The 20,132-nt window shown below is 45.5% G+C and overlaps 2 protein-coding genes across 2 annotated transcripts in view; both read left to right on the forward strand.

Annotated features, from left to right (window-relative positions):
- The first annotated feature begins 1,240 nt into the window (after positions 1 to 1,240).
- LOC121303770 (rho GTPase-activating protein 11A-like) lies at positions 1,241 to 11,674 on the forward strand. Its single transcript, XM_041234548.1, has 12 exons — positions 1,241 to 1,425; positions 1,659 to 1,755; positions 4,070 to 4,335; positions 4,641 to 4,804; positions 5,079 to 5,231; positions 5,828 to 5,908; positions 6,361 to 6,463; positions 7,348 to 7,406; positions 7,920 to 8,091; positions 8,434 to 8,545; positions 9,126 to 9,270; positions 9,697 to 11,674. Exons 1-12 carry the CDS (start codon positions 1,241 to 1,243, stop codon positions 10,887 to 10,889), a joined length of 2,730 nt encoding a protein of 909 aa, XP_041090482.1. The 3' UTR covers positions 10,890 to 11,674.
- Positions 11,675 to 18,004: 6,330 nt separating this feature from the next.
- LOC121303771 (ryanodine receptor 1-like) overlaps positions 18,005 to 20,132 on the forward strand; it is a 94,410-nt gene continuing 92,282 nt past the window's right edge. Inside the window, exon 1 of the mRNA XM_041234549.1 lies at positions 18,005 to 18,278. Within this exon, the coding sequence (XP_041090483.1) occupies positions 18,231 to 18,278 (48 nt within the window). The 5' untranslated portion in view covers positions 18,005 to 18,230. The remainder of the gene's footprint in view (positions 18,279 to 20,132) is intronic.

Raw genomic sequence — 20,132 nt, forward strand, 5'->3', positions numbered from 1 at the left:
TATCATAAACAGGGGTATAAACAATGGCATGGATTTGTTTTGCACAGAATTAACTTTCCTTTTCTGAATTTCCAGAAGATCTGGTGGTGGTATTGTTATTAGTATTATGAATCTGTTAGTTAACGAAAGCGATTAGGGGGGTGAGCTATGCATCAGCTATGCACTGTTGCTGCTGCAGAGTCACTTCCAATAGGACCTTGTTTTACGTCTCATCTGAAGGGCAGGTGTGTGCCGGACTGGTCCAAAGCTGGTCATTTTTACTGGTTTTTGGTGCTGGTCGATCGGGGCGTAACCACAGACTCATGTCACGATACGATATGCATCGCGATGGTTCTGATTGGCTGCTATGATGCATCACAAGATCATTGGACTTTGATCAGCTACCTCTTATTGAGAGCGTACTTTGTCATTCACTCTTTGTATGACACAGGAAAGAGTGAGCGAGAATGAAAAGCACTCTCAGCTTGAATAGAGGTCCCTAACCGAACACTGAGAAACGCACACTAGAAGTAGCAGGACGCTGAGAAACGCACACTAGAAGTAGCAGGACGCTGAGAAACGCACACTAGAAGTAGCAGGACGCTGAGAAACGCACACTAGAAGTAGCAGGACGCTGAGAAACGCACACTAGAAGTAGCAGAATTCTGAGAAACACTAAGTAGCAGAATTTTGTTGTCCTTCCTAACCGTTTTCCCAGCTGCTTGCTTGAAGTAGTTGTCCAGCAGGTTTCTGTGTGTTTGGACTCCGCACGTGGTGTCTGTTTTCATAACACTGTGCCGGGTAACTAAACAAGTGAACCGTGTGTTATGACTGTTTGTTGTTGTTGTTGATGGTGATACTGTACATAAACCACACAGTGTGACTGAGACAAGGGTTCCAGGGCAGGGGTTTGTGTGTGTGTGTGTGTGTCTCTCTCTCTGTGTGCAAGGATGGGAGTAAGACTCCCATTACAGTGCAGTTTGATCCATTCCTGGTTTTACTGTGAGTTTAAGAAGACGCACATGAGCTTGTTACCTAGACACTGTGGCTTCTCAAGCTTGTAGTAAAACCTGGAATGGATCAAAACTGCTGCGCAACAGGGGTCTTCATTTCCTTCCCTGGCGTGTGCCTCTGGGTTTGTGTTGCAATGTGTTAAAATTGCATTTTTAGATTTGTTTATTTTAACCCTGTTACAGTATATGTTTGTGTGAAGTCCTATGGGGTGCAAGAAATTGCCATGCCAAGAAAAAAAGCAAGCATTATGAAGTATAGCAAAAATAGGAAACTTGGTGTGCATGTAGTGATTTATTTCTCATCTTTCTTTTGCTCCCTCGCGCGCTCTCTCACTATATCTCTCTCTCAGCCTCTTGCTAGTTTTTCTTTTGGTCGAGAGCTCCACTCCCTGCCGCAATGCTTCATTCCAACACTAGGGGGCGATGTGCCACAGTGAGTACTTCAGGAATTCCCATTGATTCACATTTTTTCACATTGATACCTGTGATTATTACAGCTCAGCTATTTAGAATATACAGAGTAAGCATGTTTATGGCCATTACTTTTTAGTGTGATTGTAATTATTGAAGGACAACTAACTAAACTATTGTTAACAACTAACTACAACTAACTGTTGTAACTAAACATGCGTTTTCTCTGTTTACCTCCTCTCTCTCTCTCTCTAGGTTCCTGGTAGATGCCTGCGAGTTCCTGTCTCTTCATCTCCACACCGAAGGCCTGTTCCGCAAGTCTGGCTCTGTCTCCAGAATCCGCGCTCTCCAGGTAACCCAGTGATGGAGGGGAGGGGGGTGGACGAGGAAGTTTAGGGATGTCTTGCAGATGGAAAAAACTCCTTTTGCATGGCAGTTTTACCCAGTCCAGGTTTTACAAAAAGTTTGATTGATCTCAGTGTCTAGGCAACAAGCTTGGGTGTGTCTTATTAAACTCATAGTGGAAAACCAGGAATAGAGCAAACTGCTATGCAGTGGGAGTCTTATTTCCATTCCAAGCTGAGTATGAAAAAGCGATTCAATGCGAGCTGTCTTTCAGAGCCTGTTGTATAATAGTCTTTTGCACAGTTCTGGATGGGTGTGCACTAGTGTGCATATACGTGTGAGCTGTATTTGCACAGGGTGTGAGGAACTTCTGTTTCTCTAGATTACACCGGCTGGAAATCTGTCATTTACTGTACAGGGAACAGAACGAATTGAGAAAAACCTTTGGAGGTACTTCCCTCTCTCTCCTCATAAATCAACAAATATAAATACAATTTTGCGTGCAGATAGTGATCATCGAAAACATTTGACCCCCCCCCCCCCCAAACCATATGGTAAATACATGGGGCTAAAAAGAATATGTAGAGATGCATCAGATTATAAAATGAAAGCTAAAGACATGCAGGCTAGCTTTCGATCCAGGGGTAGAATAATAAGCACTTCATTGATCCCCTAGACCTGAAGTTATGTCTCCAATGACATTAAATGTGTCGAAACATTGGAGGATATCGGAATGTGATCCTCGGCCCTCCACTTAGATTTGGTTTTAGACGTGGCAGGAATATTAAGGATGCGTTCGTCGCTTCTGTGTATAAATCATTACCAGCTAATGACAGCTGGGAAGTGAAAGATGTGTTCATTGTTCTAACACACACAGTACCAAATATTTAAATTCTGCGCTGTAAATACATGATACAAGGGTTATCAATTCTGTTGCAGTGGTATATCTGTTTAAATGCCCTTGCCCCTGAGTTTATGTAGGAGAACCAAAATTAAATGAAGAAATACGTACAGCAGAACATTAGGCTGCAATACGAAATTACAGTGTAGATTCTGCGATAGTGAGACTCTATAAAGCCATGAATCGCGGTTCTGCTTCAAGCCTAACATTTATAGCAGTTTCTGAGAGGGGTGGAAGTACAATTAATCTGCTGATGAGGAGAGAGGCGGATTTGTCCTTTAAAATCCGTGGAACCACAGGGACTTCATGAAGCATCAGATCTCAACCCAGATCTCTCAAAACGTTAATCAGTCAATCAAATTGATTTTGTATAGCGCCTTTCAGGCCAAGGCATCCCAAAGCGCTTCACATGACAAATAAATATACTATACAGTAATATAACAGAATATATAATATAATGCACAATAAAATAAAATACGTATGAACAATATTCTAAAACAGGCCATCCCAATCTACAAAAAGGCCTCTGCATAAAGATGTGTGTTAAGCTGTGTTTTAAATGCATTGATTGAGTCAGCTTTTCAGATTTCAGTTGGAAGATTGTTCCATAATACAGGAGCAGAATGACTAAAGACTCTTCCATCACAAGAGCTGCGTTTTATCGTCGTAGTCACCAGAAGCCCAGCCTCGGCAGATCTCAGCATATCAGTAAAGCAAGAAGGACCATTTCCAGAGACAGCCTTGAATGTCATTGGTAACTTTTTAAAAATAGCTCTGTACTTCACCGGAAGCCAATGCAAGCGGGCAAGAACAGGTGTAATATGATCAGGTCTTTTTGTACCTGTCAGAATTCGTGCAGCTGTATTCTGAGCCTGCTGCAAGCGATTGATACGTTTACAGGGTAGACCACCCAATAGGGCGTTACAGCAGTCCAGAGGGGATGAAACAAACAAATGAATTACAATTTCCATGTCAGATCAAAACTAGATGATTCATCGTTGTATGCCAACTTGAATGTTCAGGTGGCCAGGGTTGAGAATCGCGTTCCGATGTCTTCCAGTCTTTAGCATTGAAGAACTGTGTTTAAGTTAACTGTAATATGACCTGTAACATAGAGCAAAATAGTTAGCGCTCCTTAGAGCTAGGTGTTTGTTTTTCGTTTTTCATTTTATTTTTGTTATTTATAAATAGCGCATCCGCGCTTTAAAACCTTCAGTCGTGTGTCTGGGTCTGTGTTCAAAAGGGCGAAATGAACCCCAGTCGCAAGGCTTGTTTACAGTATTTAGAAAAGAAAAATGATTTAGAAACTGTTCAGTTTGGTGCTGACTGTTCTGTCTTCTCTCTCTCTTGCTCTCAATTCCACCTATACTATCCCCTCCCATGCTCTCTCTCCTCTTCTCCTCTCCCTCTCCCCCCCTAGTCTCGTCTAGAGCAGGGCGAGTCAGTTCTGTCCTCCTCCTCGGCGCCCCAGCCCTGCGATGTTGCTGCCTTGCTGAAGCAGTTCTTCCGAGAGCTGCCTTCCCCCCTGCTGCCCCTCTCTCTGCAGGCTCCCCTCTGTCGGGCCCAAGGCTTACCGGATCAGAACCAGCGCCAAGACGCCACGCTGCTCCTCACCGCCCTGCTTCCCGCAGCCAGAGCGCTAGCCCTGCGATACCTCTGCACCTTCCTCAGGAGAGTGGCTGACAGGTTAGACTCGTCCTAACTCTCTGCACCTTCCTCAGGAGAGTGGCTGACAGGTTAGACTCGTCCTAACCCTCTGCACCTTCCTCAGGAGAGTGGCTGACAGGTTAGACTCGTCCTAACTCTCTGCACCTTCCTCAGGAGAGTGGCTGACAGGTTAGACTCTCCCTAACCCTAACTCTCTGGGCCCCCCCCCTGCAAATCGAGGCAATGTGAAAGGTATTCAGGGTATATAATGATGTGTGTATGTGCATTATTTGTCATTGATTTGGCTCTCAGTGGCTGCTGGTTGTCCCTCTCTCCCCGCTCAGGGTCTCCGATAACCGGATGAGCTCTGGAAGTCTGGCGCTGGTTTTCTCACCAAACCTGTTCCAGTGTCCCGGGACGGAGGGGCGGTTCACTGCAGGGACCGAGCGACTGCTGGAGAGGCAGACCGGTGTGCTGAGGACCCTGATCGGGGATCCGGAGCGCATCGGTGAGCAAGGAGGAGGGGGGTCTGGGTTCAACTGTTTAGTACTGAGACATTACGACACCGATAGGGGCCGGGCAGGTGGGGATCAGTTCAACTGGTCTGAGCACATCGGTGAGCCAGGGGGCAAGGTGGGGATCTGGGTTCAAGACACAGACTTGCAGTGGATGGGAGGAGGTAAAGGGGGAATATCAGTTCAGTTGTCTCTGATCTTGAATGAATTGAATGTTGAGCTTGTTGTCCACTCTCTCTCTCTCTCCTTCCACCCACTCCCCCACAGGCACTGTCCCATCGTCCATTCTGGACACTACGTCGCAGTCTCCGTCGAGGGCAGAGCCAGGGTGTGCCACTCCCAGCGATGAGGTCATGGAGGAAAGCGAGGATACTCGCGTGGACAGCGCCACCAAGAGGAGGAGAAGGCGCAGCGTGGGAGGTACTGCCAGATCAGACCGCTGACAATGTCACTGAGCATGCCAATGGAAATAAGACTCCTGTTGCACAGCAGTGTCGCCCAGTCCAGGTTTTACCACCAGCTTGATCAGCCCCAGTGTGTCTAGCTAACAAGCTCAGGTGTGTCTTATTTAACTTAAATAAAAACCATGAAAGTGCTGTGCAATGGGATTCTTATTTTTATCCCTGATAATTCTGAATTGCTTTAGATTTTATACAGATGAAGAAACAGCTGCCTGGGTTTGTGTGGGTCGCTGTTCTCCTCCACAGAGTCCAAGAAAAGCAACGATCATCACAAACCCAGGCAGCTGCTGCTTCACTAATTTCACTGGTGACTCAGCCCGATGGATGCCAGCGACCCTCTCGCATGATTGTCGGCACCTGATTTCTGCGGAGGGCTGCATCCCAATAATCTGACAGTCGGTTCGCGCAGCTCTAGTGTGTAGGGCACGCTTCACGCATGTCTGCATATATCCGGTGAAATGCTTTTGAGGTTCTCACGATAAAAACCTGCTGTTAATGTTGTTTTTTCGATGTAAGCCCTTGAATTAAGGCTTTTCGATACTGCTCCCTTGGCAGAGATCTTCGCCGATGCGCTTGGCAAACTGAAGACCACCCGGACCCCCACAAACATTCCCATTCAACTGGACAGGAAGTCTGGTGAGTGGAAAGCACCCTCTGAATGTCTCTCCAGATCTGCACACACACACACACATCTCATATTGTACAGAACCTCAGGAAATTAGACTCCTGTTGCGCAGCAGTTTTGATCCATTCCAGGTTTTACTATGAGCTTGGTAAGCCACAGTGTACATGTAACAAGCTCAGGTGTGTCTTTTTAAAGTCACAGTAAAACCAGGAATGGATCACACTCCTTTGCAATGGGAGTCTCGTTATTAGCTACGTGGTTGCTGAACAAGCCAAAAAGAAGTGCTTTTTGACAACCTGTGTTCATGACGAGTGATTTGCCTGCGTTACTCAGGTGTGTCTCTTATTAAACTCGTAATAAAACCAGGAATGGATCAAACCGTTATGCAATGGGAGTCTCAGTTCTAATCCTCTGTAAACTCTGTTTGGGGTGGATTGTGTGACACCTGCTGTTCTCCCTCCAGCCCAGCAGGGGGCGGTGAGTCTCTCGGTTCACACCTCGTTCACCGCCAAACGCAAAGCCCCTGAGGAGGCGGTACCTGGGCCAGAGAGCCCAGCGAAGAAGAGGTGAGCCTTTGAATTATTATTATTATTTATTTATCTATTTATTTATTTTTACTTATTGTTATTCGGATATACTGTTACTGTATGTGTGATACAAAGAGAGCAAGGGAACGAAACACACACTCAACGTGATTAGAGGGAGCCATCGAACACTTAAAACATATTATAAGAGACACAGACACACCACAGATGAACTGATACAACACTGAGGTGCAGGGAGAGGAGGGAGGAGGGAGGGTCTGTCACACAGAGACAGTGCAAGAGAACGAAACGCACTCTCAACACGATCAGAGACAGCCATCGAACACTTCGAAACATATTATAAGAGACACAGACACACCACAGATGAACTGATACAACACTGAGGTGCAGGGAGAGGGGAAAGGGTCTGTCACACAGAGACAGTGCAAGAGAACGAAACACACTCTCAACGTGATCAGAGACAGCCATCGAACACTTCGAAACATATTATAAGAGACACAGACACACCACAGATAAACTGATACAACACTGAGGTACAGGGAGAGGAGGGAGGAGGGAGGGTCTGTCACACAGAGACAGTGCAAGAGAACGAAACACTCTCAATATGATCAGAGACAGCAGCCACTTAGAAACATTAAATCTAAATAAAAAACCAGACAAAAAGCTGCTTTCAGTGCATGTAATCCTGTTTCTGCAGGCCCTGTTTCGAGTGCTTTGTGGTTGACTCTGAGTGCAGCTCTACACTCTCAGTGTGATTAGAAGTGTAGCTGCTGATAATGTGTTCCTATAGGGACATGACTTGTAATACACTGAACGCTGTTCTTGAACTCTTGTTGCAAAGCACCACAACACAGACTTTTTCAAAGAAAAGTATGTTTCCTTCTCGTGTGTGTTTCTCTTTGCAGGCGGTCAGTGCAGGACTCCAGTCATGACCCCAAGATCCTGTGTCTCTCTCCAACAGCAGGTGAGATCTGCCATTCATAATAAACAGTGTATGAGTCCACAGCTATGACTGTTTAGCATCACTCCTATAGAACAAACTAATTTTGCTTCCTAAAGTGGAATGAAAGCTGCTGAACAATGTTCCGTTTTCCACATATACTTAATGAAAAACTGAAAAGTGTGACTTTTCAAAATCTAACATGGAATGCTGTACTGCTATTATTGCTTCCGGTGGACTTTTGCGAGATCATTTTGTAGTTTTTTTTTTTTATTTACAGGAGGTTAAATAAAAGATCTAAATTATATTTTTTTTTATTGGGTCTCGGTACTAAAATTCTAGGTGATGCAAAACTTTTAGCCACAGCTGTACACTGTGCACATGAAGCTGTTTTATTCAAGATGTGTGTGCGTGTGCATGTGCTCTTATCCACATTAATGTTGCAGCATCAAGAAAAAGTAGGAGCTCTCTAATGGAGAGCTTCTCAGACTAAGTACAAACATTATTAAAGCCTCTCTCTCTGGGTGTGTGTCCCAGCTCTGCTGGCCCCCGAGGGCCCATGTGATGTCGTTCCCGGGAGTCCGGGGAGCTACCTGGAGCGGACCGGCGCCCCCCCACCCCGACGCACCACTCCCCAGTCCTCCACGAAGACGAAGAACAAGACGAGGAGAAGGAGAAGCACTCGCACTGACCTGAAACAAACGCAGAGGTTAGGAGGGGCTGCAGAGAGAGGCACGGATGAGTGCAGGCGATGGAAATGAGACTCCCGCTGCACAGCAGTTCGATCCATTCCTGATTTCACTGAGAGTCTAATATTAAGACGCACACACGCACGCACGCACACACACACACACACACGCGCACACACACACACAGTTGAGCTTGTTACCTAGATGCACTGTGGCTAATCAAGCTGGTGGTAAAACCTGGAATGGTTGAAACTGCTCTGCAGTAGGAGTCTCATTCCCATTCCTGGTCTATCACAGTAAATGGAGCTGGTATATATGTGTCTCTGTACAGGGATGAAAACAATTCTCCCTCCCCCTCCCAGGCTCGCCTCGGGCCGGGCCTCTTTCCTCACTCCTGTGAAGGTGGAGAGGAGCACCGGTCTCCGGAAATCTCTTCGCCTCTTCACCCTGGGACAGCGCGGCAGCAGGGACCTGGTGAGCAGTGGTGTTGTCCTGAATATTGATTTTCTTGAATGTAAGTGATACGAATTCACGTTTTATTAGAACGTTGAACTTGAGACGATGTTTGTATCCCACTCCCCCTTGATCAGTGCTGGCAGAAAAACTCCCAATTTGGCTTGTTTTCAAAGCATCTAGCAGGTAAGTACTGTCTTTGGGGGTTCGGTTATTTTGGGGCCATTTTTATCCTGTATGTTTTGTTTCCATTCCTTTGGATTATGAGGTCGTCTCCAGCTCGGAGCTTCATTCACCACGATGCCCTGTATAGTATATCACATCCTGCCCCTGTCTCATGTTCTGGAGCCCTCCTTCCAATAAAATTATGGACTGACCTTTTTAACTGAGATTCAGGGCTATATGAGGTACCCTGGAGCTAGAATCTAGTGCCATAGCGACAAAATTTGCACCCCTGCCTGTGTTGGTGTTGTTTCACAATGCAAACGATACAGACCTCTATACACGATACGATACATCATGTATGAAAGCATTACGATTGAAAGACACAGCGAGTCATTATACCCTAGCTGTTGTTGTTAGTATTGTGTTTCCTTCCCAGAGTGCACTGGGGTCTCTCAGTTTCGAGGCAGGCAGTTGGACGCTGGGCAGGAAGAGGGTGATTGACAGCCCAGGTGGACCTGCCCACTTTGAAGGGGAGGAGCTAGCTTCTGGACCCGCCCATTTGGCTGACACAACAGGAAGTGGTGGGTGGAGTTTAAGAACCGTTGAATCTCGTCAATAAGGTGATGTGATTGTGAGTCATGGAGAATGGTGTGCTTGTACAGGAAATAAACCTGCCTTTCACCAACCTTATTAAAAAAACAGGCTGGACAGCCCTGCTATACTGCAAGCTGGTACTTTGTGTGTGTGTGTGTGTGTGTGTGTGTGTGTGTGTGTATATATATATATAATATTAGTTACATAAAGCCACCAGCAGAGGGTATCCAACACTTACAAAATATAACTGAAACTAACGGAAAGAATTTCTTATGCATGTGCTTTTTTCCTTCCACTTATTCTGCCTTTCCTCTCTCTTGCTCTCTCTCTCTCCCCCCTCATCCCTTCCCCTCTTCCTTGCCCTTCTCCCCATATCCTCTTTCTTCCTCCCCCTTTCCTCTGCCCTCGCTCAGAGTTGGAAGTGGCAGAAATTGATCCCCACATCCCAACCTCCAGCTTCCAACGCAGCCCAGTGGAGCCGAGCTCCCCTGACACCAGCCTCACAGTGCAGGTGGACACCCCACTGCAGCCAGAGGGGAGAGAGAGGGAGGAGGAAAGGAAGGAGGAGGAGAAGAGAGAGAAGGACCGGGAGAAGATAGAAAGGGAGGAGAGGGACAGGAACTGGCTGTCGTTCAGTCTGTTTAGATCGGGCCGGCGAGGCAAGAAAGCCCCCAGGAGATCCTTGAGTCTGCCTGAGGGAATAGCAGAACTTGGGGGTAAACAGGCAGAGGAAGGGGAAGGAGAGGAAGAGCAGGAGAGAGTGATGGAAGAGACGGGAGAGGTAGAGGAGAAGAGAGAGGAATCCAGCATTTTTCGGATGGTCATGCAAGATGCCTGGCCCCCGAGGAGGAAGGATGAGAAGGAGGAGGAGGAGAAGGAGAAGGAAGAGGAAGAGGAAGGAGACAGGCCAGTTAAGATGGTAGTTCCAGAGTTGGTTGCCCCGCCTGCTGGAGGGGAAGAGGAGAGGGAGGAGGAGGAGAAGAGAATGGACTGCAGCTCTGTTTCTGCTCCTGTGGAAGATGATGAGGGAGGGAGAGACTTTAAGAAAGTGTCTCAAGTCTCTTCGGACCCCGACTCCTCGCGTCTCTCCGTCACCGATCGGATTCGCTGCTTTAACAAGCTCTCCTCCCGCCTCTGGTCCCCCTGGCCGGGCTCCAGCTCAAACGTGGCTGCTTCAGGGGCCCGGCCCCCTTTGCATTTCCAGCGCAGCCCTGTTCTGAGAGTGGCTGAGCGTTTCGGGGGCACTGGAGTGGGGAGCGTTGTAAAGAGAAAGGGGGCGAGGCGATTCGGGAGGTCTCTGAGTCACGAGAGTGTGATGCGAATACTGGAAGCTCAGAAGAAAGAGGGAGAAATGGATGGAGATGAGGAGGAAGAGAAAGTGCTCCAAGCTCACAGCCAGCCCCAAAACAGTATCACAAACCTGGCCAGTTCTGCTGTATCACCCCCTGCCACCCAGACTCCTGTAAAAGGACCCCAGAGGTCCCCAAGCTCAGAGTCATCCCCACATGCAGACCTTTCTCTTGAGTCAGGCGTTGCAGGTGGAGAGGAGGTGATACAGGGGGTCCCCGAAATTCCCTCTTCTCTTATCGAGAAGCGGGTCACTTGAGCTGTAGGATCACTTTTTTTATGATGATTTTCTTGCATAACTTCATCAGGATGACATGGTCAGAACTGTCAGAGGCTGGCTGATCTGTCTTCAACGCAAAACAAACAGGCGTTTCTGCAGCTTGACTTTAGTTTGTACCCCAGTTTCATCACTGTTATCGGTGTTGCTTTTCAAGATGACAGCTGATCTAGGAGTGTGTGAAACTTGCTGTTAAAAGATATGAATAATGTCTTGATTGCGTTCCCATTTTTCTCTGTCACTCTCACTCTCTCGCTCTCTCTCTATCACTGATTCGATTGTAAGTCTCACAGTTTTAGGTAATTTAGAGAGGTAATTGATTTTAAAAAGTGTTTTTGGATTATAATTGGTTTGTGTTTATGTGTGTAAAATATATATATCTATAGATATTTTTTTCTTTATTATATAAAAAGCTTTGTTTTATTTATAAATGTATCGATGTGAGTGCACACGTTTCGCTGTGTTCTAGAACCTGACACAAAATATTAATTTGTTGTTGTTATCATTTGTTTCTTCAGAATAAAATTATTTGTATTTTTTGTTTTCTTTTTAAAGAATTTCATCTGAGGCTCTGTAATTTGAACACACTCGCCAATGCAAAATATTATTGTTATGCATTCTATGATAAATATTTGTCCTTTTTTTCCGCATTTAAATAAACAATATCAAGCTAGTTAACAAGTGTTAGACGATATGTCAATAAACATCGACATCGCGGTACATGCATTTCATATTCTTCAGTAGCGCATTATAAACGGGGGATTGGTTGCGAGGCAGCGTCGTGCGTTACGCTCTGTAAATGATCGTGTCGTGCTCTTTCGTGGTTCTTGAATGAAGAAGTGTGTTTCACATATATGTATGTGTACAGTTGGCATGCATACATACCTCCCTGTTCTACTTTTTCTTTTTTTTAATGATCATTTGATCTTAGTATGCATCATGCAAGTAGCCAGTCAAATTCGTGAACTGGCTTTAAAGATCAGACGTTTATAAAACCAGTCTCATTCTCACACGCACAGCAGCACAGAGGGTGCTTGTGTCCCAGCGGCCTGCAGTAGACCGCTATACACCCCAGGTAGTATAAAAGAGTGGGGGACGGTGCTGTGTAGCAGAGTCTAGCTCAGGAGAAGGGATTGGGAACGGCTGAAGTCACTTCCCTTTTCTCTGTGCAGTGCAAGGGTAGCAGGGACTGACACACACACTTGCACACAGAGAGCCTAGAGCCCAGAGCCCCAATACAGTGAACTTAAACAGCTGAACAGATATTATTTTTGACAACTTTATTTTCCACTGTTGGTACTGGGATACGGTCTCTCTCCCTCTCTCTGTCTTTCTGTCTTTCTGCCTCTCTGTGTGTCTCTTTCTCTGTCTCTCTCACACAAGCTGTCTTGTTCTTTGAAGAGTGTTTGATTGCAGCAGCCTCTCAAAGGAGATCCCTCTCGCCCTCTTTTTCCTTGGAAGAGATTGTCCCAGATATTCCCGGACATTCCCGAGTCCGGATTGAGAAGGATTAGCCTGGCTGCTGCTGGGTTTGTGGTGGGGAGCTGAGAAGCGGGGAGATCCAGTGTTTCATTGTTTCACGAGTCTGGGGGTACCACATTCTTTTGGTAGGAATCGAAATCTCCTGTCATTTTTCAGACAGATAAGAGGGGCTTATTTATTATTATTATTATTATTATTACCAGGTAATTTTAAATATAATATAAAATCTTTGCTTTTATCTATTTTTTTGGTATATGTAGATATGAGGGAATTAGAAAAAATAAATGTTTTTTTTGGGGGTGCATATATATATATAATTAAATTTTTAAGTAGTAAAATAAAAATGCATTTTCTACAGGGTTCTCGTAAAGATGTCCCAAGAGAGATATTATTATTATTATTATTATCATTATTATTATTAATAAATATATTTTAGAATTTTCAATGCATTTACCAAAATATTATTATTGTTATTATTATTGTACATAATCAATTAAGTATTTTACCGAAATCTTAACATGAAATACTGTGCAGCTGCTACGGCTTCCGCAAGACTTATTGCGATCTCATTTTGTAGTTTTTAAATAATATCTAAATTGTGTTCATGTATTTGTTTTTCAATTATGTCTCAATCCTAAAATTTCTAGTTATCGCAAAACTTTAGACCACAGCTGTACATGTTGACTCCTAATGCCCTCGCTCCTCCCCTGCAGAGATGCCTTGCCCCGCCGTGCTCTTGATTCTCACCCTGGGATGCCTGTGCGGGGGTAAAGAGGAGCCGCTGATCAGACAGGGAGCGGGGAACGCGATTGGGGGGGCTGTGCCCCCTCCTCCGGGCCGCGGGGGCAAGCAGCAGCAGTAGGGGGTCCTGGACTCTAATCCAGCCCTGGTCTTGACGGGGGGACTGGTATAAGAGCCAGCCTCTGATCCAGACTCTGAGGGAGGAGGGCTGTCTCAGCAGGACTGTGCTCAGCTGCTTCTGCCATGGGCAGTGCAACTCGTTCTACATCCCTGGGGGGCCAGGGGGAGGAGCCTTTCAGGTCCTGTGCATTCTGCAAGCCTCGCCTTCTCAGCACCGTCACCGTGGGGTTCCACTGCCCGAACGTATCCCACCCCCCCACCCCCCCCACCAAGCGCCGGCGCCTCACCCTGGTCAAGGAGTTCCTGCACTTCTGTCGACGCTCCACTGAGAGGGAAGAGACTCTCCATTGCAGAGTGGTTTAGACAGACCAAATTTTACATTTGTTCTGTGAGCTCAACAATACCTCTAACAGTTATTCTGGCAATGTCGAGTGCAATGGGAGTCAATGTTATTATTATTATTATTATTATTATTATTATTATTATTATTATTGTCGTTTATCAATAGAGCTAGCATGTATTATGTATATTTAATTTGTGTGTGTGTGTATATATGTAATTATTCTTTATTTTATCCACGCTTGTGTTCTTAATGCACGTACTGCAAACTATTAAATAAAATCTAGACTGTTCCTTAAATGTGTGTGTGTGTCTGTGATTGTGTGTTTACGAAGCAAACCAAAATACTGATCAAAAGACAAGGGGATAAAATATTAAAGATTAAAGATAAAGATTAAATAACTTCCCTAGTAAATATTTGACTTTTGGTCGCTAGTTGTGGGAAATTCCCGTCTGTGCTGCACTAGACCGCTGAGGAGTCCTTCTCTGAATTCAACATCCACACGCATCCCCTCTATATAGAATGAACTCATTTTTGTTTTATTATTGCATGATGTTAAATAGCATATCTAAACTATGTTCATATATATATCTATCTCCTGAAATTCCAGGTGACGCTACACTTCTGTATTAAAGATCCAAAGAAAATTCCCGATGGAGGCCGGCTCCAAGCAGCTGACTGATCTCAAAACTTTGTCAAGTCGGGTCTTAAAGGATCCCAGTGATCAGCAACATGACTGGGTCACCCTAGGGAGCCACTCCTTACACTTCCCACTCTCTCTATATGAAGAAGTGTCTATACCCTTTCTGGCTCGGTGACCTCTGGACCTGGTTTCTGTGTTTCTGCCTCAACATGACTAGGTAATCCATTCCATACTCGCCCGTCTCTCTGAAAAAGTGTCTTCTTCCATCTGTTCTGTATTTACACTTTGTTTCCTCTGGATCTGATTTATGTGCAAACCTATGCTTTACCACGCTTTCACCGTGCTTTACAATGCTTATGCTTTACCAGACCTCTCTGTGCTTTACAGTGCTTCCCTATGCTTTACCAGACCTCTCTGTGATTTACAATGCTTCCCTATGCTTTACCAGCCCCCTCTGTGCTTTACAATGCTTCCCTATGCTTTACCAACCTCTCTGTGCTTTACAATGCTTCCCTATGCTTTACCAGACCTCTCTGTGCTTTACAATGCTTCCCTATGCTTTACCAGACCTCTCTGTGCTTTACAATGCTTACCTATGCTTTACCAGACCTCTCTGTGCTTTACAATGCTTCCCTGTGCTTTACCAGACCTTTCTGTGCTTTACCATCCCTCTCTGAGGTCTGACTTTTAGTGGAAGTGTTTGCTGTTTCATTTATTAAGCTTGTTTTAGCATTTCTGTGGAAAGCACTGAGAGAAACGTTTCCACCAAAAGTCTGTCATTGAATTTATTAAGATTGTTTCTGTGTTTCTATTGAAGACACAGAGAAAGACTTTTATTTGAAATGTTTGTCAATACATTTATTTGATTACTTTCAGTGTTTCTGAATTTAGCTCTGTTGAGTGTATAATAAGTACGCATGATATTTACATGTTAAAAGCCAAAAAAAAAAAAAAAAAACAAGCCCACTGTTCCACAGTCACTGTGCTGTATGTATCAGGCAGTGCTGTGTGATGCTCTGCCGTTACAGATTCTAACCCCGGAGCTTAAACGGCTGTAACCGCTCCTTCAGAGGAGCCGAGCTGTCTTGCTCACAGTACGCCGCAGTTTGAGGAGCTCAGTGGTTAGAGAAAGAAAGATAAAAAGCGCTGGGCTGCAGTGTGGAAGGCAGTGGGTTTGAGGAGCTCAGTGGTTAGAGAAAGAAAGTGCTGGGCTGCAGTGTGGAAGGCAGTGGGTTTGAGGAGCTCAGTGGTTAGAGAAAGAAAGTGCTGGGCTGCAGTGTGGAAGGCAGTGGGTTTGAGGAGCTCAGTGGTTAGAGAAAGAAAGCGCTGGGCTGCAGTGTGGAAGGCAGTGGGTTTGAGGAGCTCAGTGGTTAGAGTGCTGGGCTGCAGTGTGGAAGGCAGTGGGTTTGAGGAGCTCAGTGGTTAGAGTGCTGGGCTGCAGTGTGGAAGGCAGTGGGTTTGAGGAGCTCAGTGGTTAGAGAAAGCGCTGGGCTGCAGTGTGGAAGGCAGTGGGTTTGAGGAGCTCAGTGGTTAGAGTGCTGGGCTGCAGTGTGGAAGGCAGTGGGTTTGAGGAGCTCAGTGGTTAGAGAAAGAAAGTGCTGGGCTGCAGTGTGGAAGGCAGTGGGTTTGAGGAGCTCAGTGGTTAGAGTGCTGGGCTGCAGTGTGGAAGGCAGTGGGTTTGAGGAGCTCAGTGGTTAGAGTGCTGGGCTGCAGTGTGGAAGGCAGTGGGTTTGAGGAGCTCAGTGGTTAGAGTGCTGGGCTGCAGTGTGGAAGGCAGTGGGTTTGAGGAGCTCAGTGGTTAGAGTGCTGGGCTGCAGTGTGGAAGGCAGTGGGTTTGAGGAGCTCAGTGGTTAGAGTGCTGGGCTGCAGTGTGGAAGGCAGTGGGTTTGAGGAGCTCAGTGGTTAGATAAAGAAAGCGCTGGGCTGCAGTGTGGAAGGCAGTGGGTTTGAGGAGCTCAGTGGTTAGAGAAAGCGCTGGGCTGCAGTGTGGAAGGCAGTGGGTTTGAGGAGCTCAGTGGTTAGAGTGCTGGGCTGCAGTGTGGAAGGCAGTGGGTTTGAGGAGCTCAGTGGTTAGAGTGCTGGGCTGCAGTGTGGAAGGCAGTGGGTTTGAGGAGCTCAGTGGTTAGAGTGCTGGGCTGCAGTGTGGAAAGCAGTGGGTTTGAGGAGCTCAGTGGTTAGATAAAGAAAGTGCTGGGCTGCAGTGTGGAAGGCAGTGGGTTTGAGGAGCTTAGAGGTTAGAGAAAGAAAGCGCTGGGCTGCAGTGTGGAAGGCAGTGGGATTGTAAAACACTTTTTAGCAAGTGAACATTTCTAGGCACAACGTCCTTACTGCCTTATAGTCTGGACGTTATTTGCTGGAAGACAGTGCCTTCTGGTTGCGAAACATGGAATGGCAGGACTGAGATGAGACAAGAGACTTTCTGAAAACTACAACTCCCAGGGTGCCTTGAAGTTGCTGCCCAGGCTTCCGAGCATGCTCAGTGAAGTTTCCTTTTTTTTTGTGTGTGTGTGTGTGTGTGTGTGTGTGCTTTAAACCTGCCCTCTGGTGCGGTGGTTGCTATGGGTGGCAGACAGAGAGAGGGGAATGAGAGATGACAAGTAGATGGAGATCGTGGAGGTGAGCAATCGATAGCGTCTGCCTGTGCAGAATGCATGGAACACACGCGTTGTGTGTGTGTGTGTGAAGAGGGAGGGGTATGCAGAGCATGGTACCTGAAGGTGCAGGTTTGGCCTTGCTGAATTTACCTCCCCTCTTCCTTCAACCCCCTCTCTATACTCTCATGTTTGGGAGGCAGGAGAGGAAAAAGCCTTTGTTGAGAATCTGAGATGCATTTTTTACTAAGGTAGGCTGGTCTGTGTGTTTGTCTGCCAAACACACAGAAAAAAAATGCAGAGTCATATAGAAAAGTACTGGGATAGAGATGGTGCCTAAATATCTAGAACAAGGCGCATGGTAAAATTCAGCAAAGAGAAATACTGGAAGAGCAAGTATTTAACATTATGTTGTTTATTTATTATGATTTCATTTATTTAATCATTCTTGTCCTTTTACCTTTTTGCAATGTTTGCAATTGTCTTTAATTGTTTCTTTTTTTCAATTACTCAATGTAGTGGCACCCCCCCTTTATACAGCTGTAGTTGGGAGCTGCAGTTAAGAGGCCCTGCTGTCTTTTTCTCAGATTGCAATGAGAATGCAAGCGCTCGTGGAATGGGAGACACCCGCACGCCTTGTACCTGTTCTGTGGTATGGAAGGGAGGCAAGGTAGTCATGTCTTATTTAGTTTCTGTGGAGCTGCTCTTCAGTCCTAGCTGCTTACCACAGACATATGTAATGCAGGCTAGATCAGCTGTCTTTATATTAGTAAGCACCAGCGCCATCTAGTGCGCAGCTAGTGTACAGCCAGCAGAACCAAAACTTGTTTCCAAAGTGGTAGAAACACTTTGCTGTGCTGTTACTGTTGTTAACTTTTTACATCTGGAGAGAATCAAAGTGTGATTTATACGTTTCATTGCTGATACTTGTTCTGTAATGCTGCTGACACACGTCTCATCAACGTTTTTAGCACAGTGACAGCTCTGATTCTTAACTTACAGCCACGGGAATGTGGGGTGGATGTTACTGACCTGCTTGTTTGAACTTGTGGGAACTACTGAACAGAGGTGGGCGGGGTTACCACGACCAGGGGGTGGGGTTAACTGCATGAGGGGGAGGGGTGTAAGCAAAAGGGGAGTGGTCACTATCCCAATGGGCTTGTTGGCTTTCCCAGCTGTTTCTTGTGGATATGTGACTGAGATCGGAGCTGCCTAGTTGCTCCCTCTCCCTGCAGAGAGAGAAAAAAACCTGAGGGGCTGAGTGTGCAGCACACAGAGATAGAGCGAGAGAGGACAGTGATTTTACAGACAGATACACAGAGAGATAGGTAGAGAGATAGATAGAGAGATAGGTTGAGAGAGGATTTGAATCTCCCCGAAGTTAGACGAATTAACCTCTGTGAAAGATGGCAGAGGGAGGGGAGGGTGAGGAGGAGATCCAGTTTCTCAGGACGGTGAGTATCATCTCGCTTCCCTTCAGGGTTTTGAAATCACTGTACTATCTGTGACCTTGTTGTGAGCCTAGATAAAAATAGCTTCAAGCATCTGACCAAACTCTTTAAACTGAGCACTTAAAAGGGTTGGTTTTTTTTGTTTTGTTTTTTTTAAATGCACTAAAAGGGTTGGTTTTTTTTGGTTTTGTTTTGTTTTTTTTGTTTTTTTTAAAATTGGCAAGACACGCTCAATGTCTCTCCCTTATATAATGTATATGTATATGTATGTGTGTATATATATATATATATATATATATATATATATATATAAAATACATGCTGGTTTGGGAATGTGCTATGCTAGCTATTTGGTAAAGTATGCAGTTGCCTATTCCTCCTTATCTGTATGCATACAAACAGCCTTAGTTATAAATGCAAGTCTGTTAAAAAGTAATAATAATGCTAGTGTAATAATAATAATGGTATTTATAAACTATAGATAGTATGTTTTTCATTCCGGGTGGTTGTGACAGTCATTGAGTTGGTTGGTCCTTGTTCGTTAGTGTGTAGTTATAATAACAGTAATAATGACCAGCAGGCTGTGATGACCAGCAGGCTGTGATGACCAGCACGGTCTAACTCCAGACTGGTGCCTTGCTTGAACACTTGGTCGAGCTCGCGTGCGTTTGTAAACTTCTAGCCTTGTGGACAGTGTCTCAATGTTTTGAAAACTTTTCAACCAAACCAGAAAATCTTAATGCATCGTTTTTTATTTGTTTACTATGAATATGTAGATATTAGGTATTAGATTTTGGACCCCCCCCCCCCCCGTCCGTCGAACCCCAGTCTATAAATGACTAGCATTCCTGAAGTAGAATTGATTTCTTCAGGGGTCCCCTGCTCAGGGGAGAGGGCTGTTCTTTTTTTGTTTTATAAGAAACGTCTAGAAGGTAGAAGGGGGAGTTCTGTCTGATTTCCGATTTATATAAACTGGAGTGTATTTTAACTCTGGGGGGGGGGGGGGTGCAGTCACTGTGCATATGTGTGAAAACTAGATTCCATGTCAGTAGATAAACTGAAAAGTCTCTGTTTTAATAATTCACTACAGGGTTTCGGCTTCGGCCCTCTTCTTCAGAGAGCACAGATACACAGATCCTTGCATATACAGCTGTTGGCTATTTTTCAGTTCTATCTGTGTGTGTGTGTGTATGTATGTATATAAAGAAGTAACTGATAAATTAAAACCCCACTATTTTAATAATTAGCTACAATAACAGTACACCTCCGGGAAACTTTTGTAATAGGTTTATTATTTTATAATCTCTATATGGTATAGATTATATAGTATGTATCTTATATTTCATTTTTAATATGCATTATATATTATATTATTTTTATGTTGGAGCTGCAGTTTCTTTTTTTAGTTGTCTGCTAAAATTGGCTCAGAGAGGGAAGGAAGGCTCAACTTTTTAACTCGGGGGAGTACTCTAACCCGGTTACCTTCGCGAGACCGTAAGAGTCTCTCGGGAGTTAAGTAAAAGGTGTCTCATAAGAGTCCCTCCCAGGGGGGGGGGGGGTGGGGGTGGGGGTGGGGGGGGGGTACACAAACGTTGGACCACCCCGACACTGGGCCGTACTAACAACACACACTCCCCACCAACACGTACTGACACACACCACAACATCGAACCACCAACCCCCAACGGGTACTCACACACACACCCCCAGGTTTAGTGAACTCATCTCGTGTGTGTGTGTGTGAGGGGGGGGGGTGCATGCATGTAGCGGGTGGGCGGTGATATGGCCACTACTTCGCTCTGTCCGTCCATGGTGAAGCATTGGGGGGGTGTGCATGACTGTGTGTGTGTGAGGGGG

This window comes from Polyodon spathula, chromosome 35 (genome assembly GCF_017654505.1).
Source record: "Polyodon spathula isolate WHYD16114869_AA chromosome 35, ASM1765450v1, whole genome shotgun sequence".
Classification (NCBI taxonomy): Eukaryota; Metazoa; Chordata; class Actinopteri; order Acipenseriformes; family Polyodontidae; genus Polyodon; species Polyodon spathula.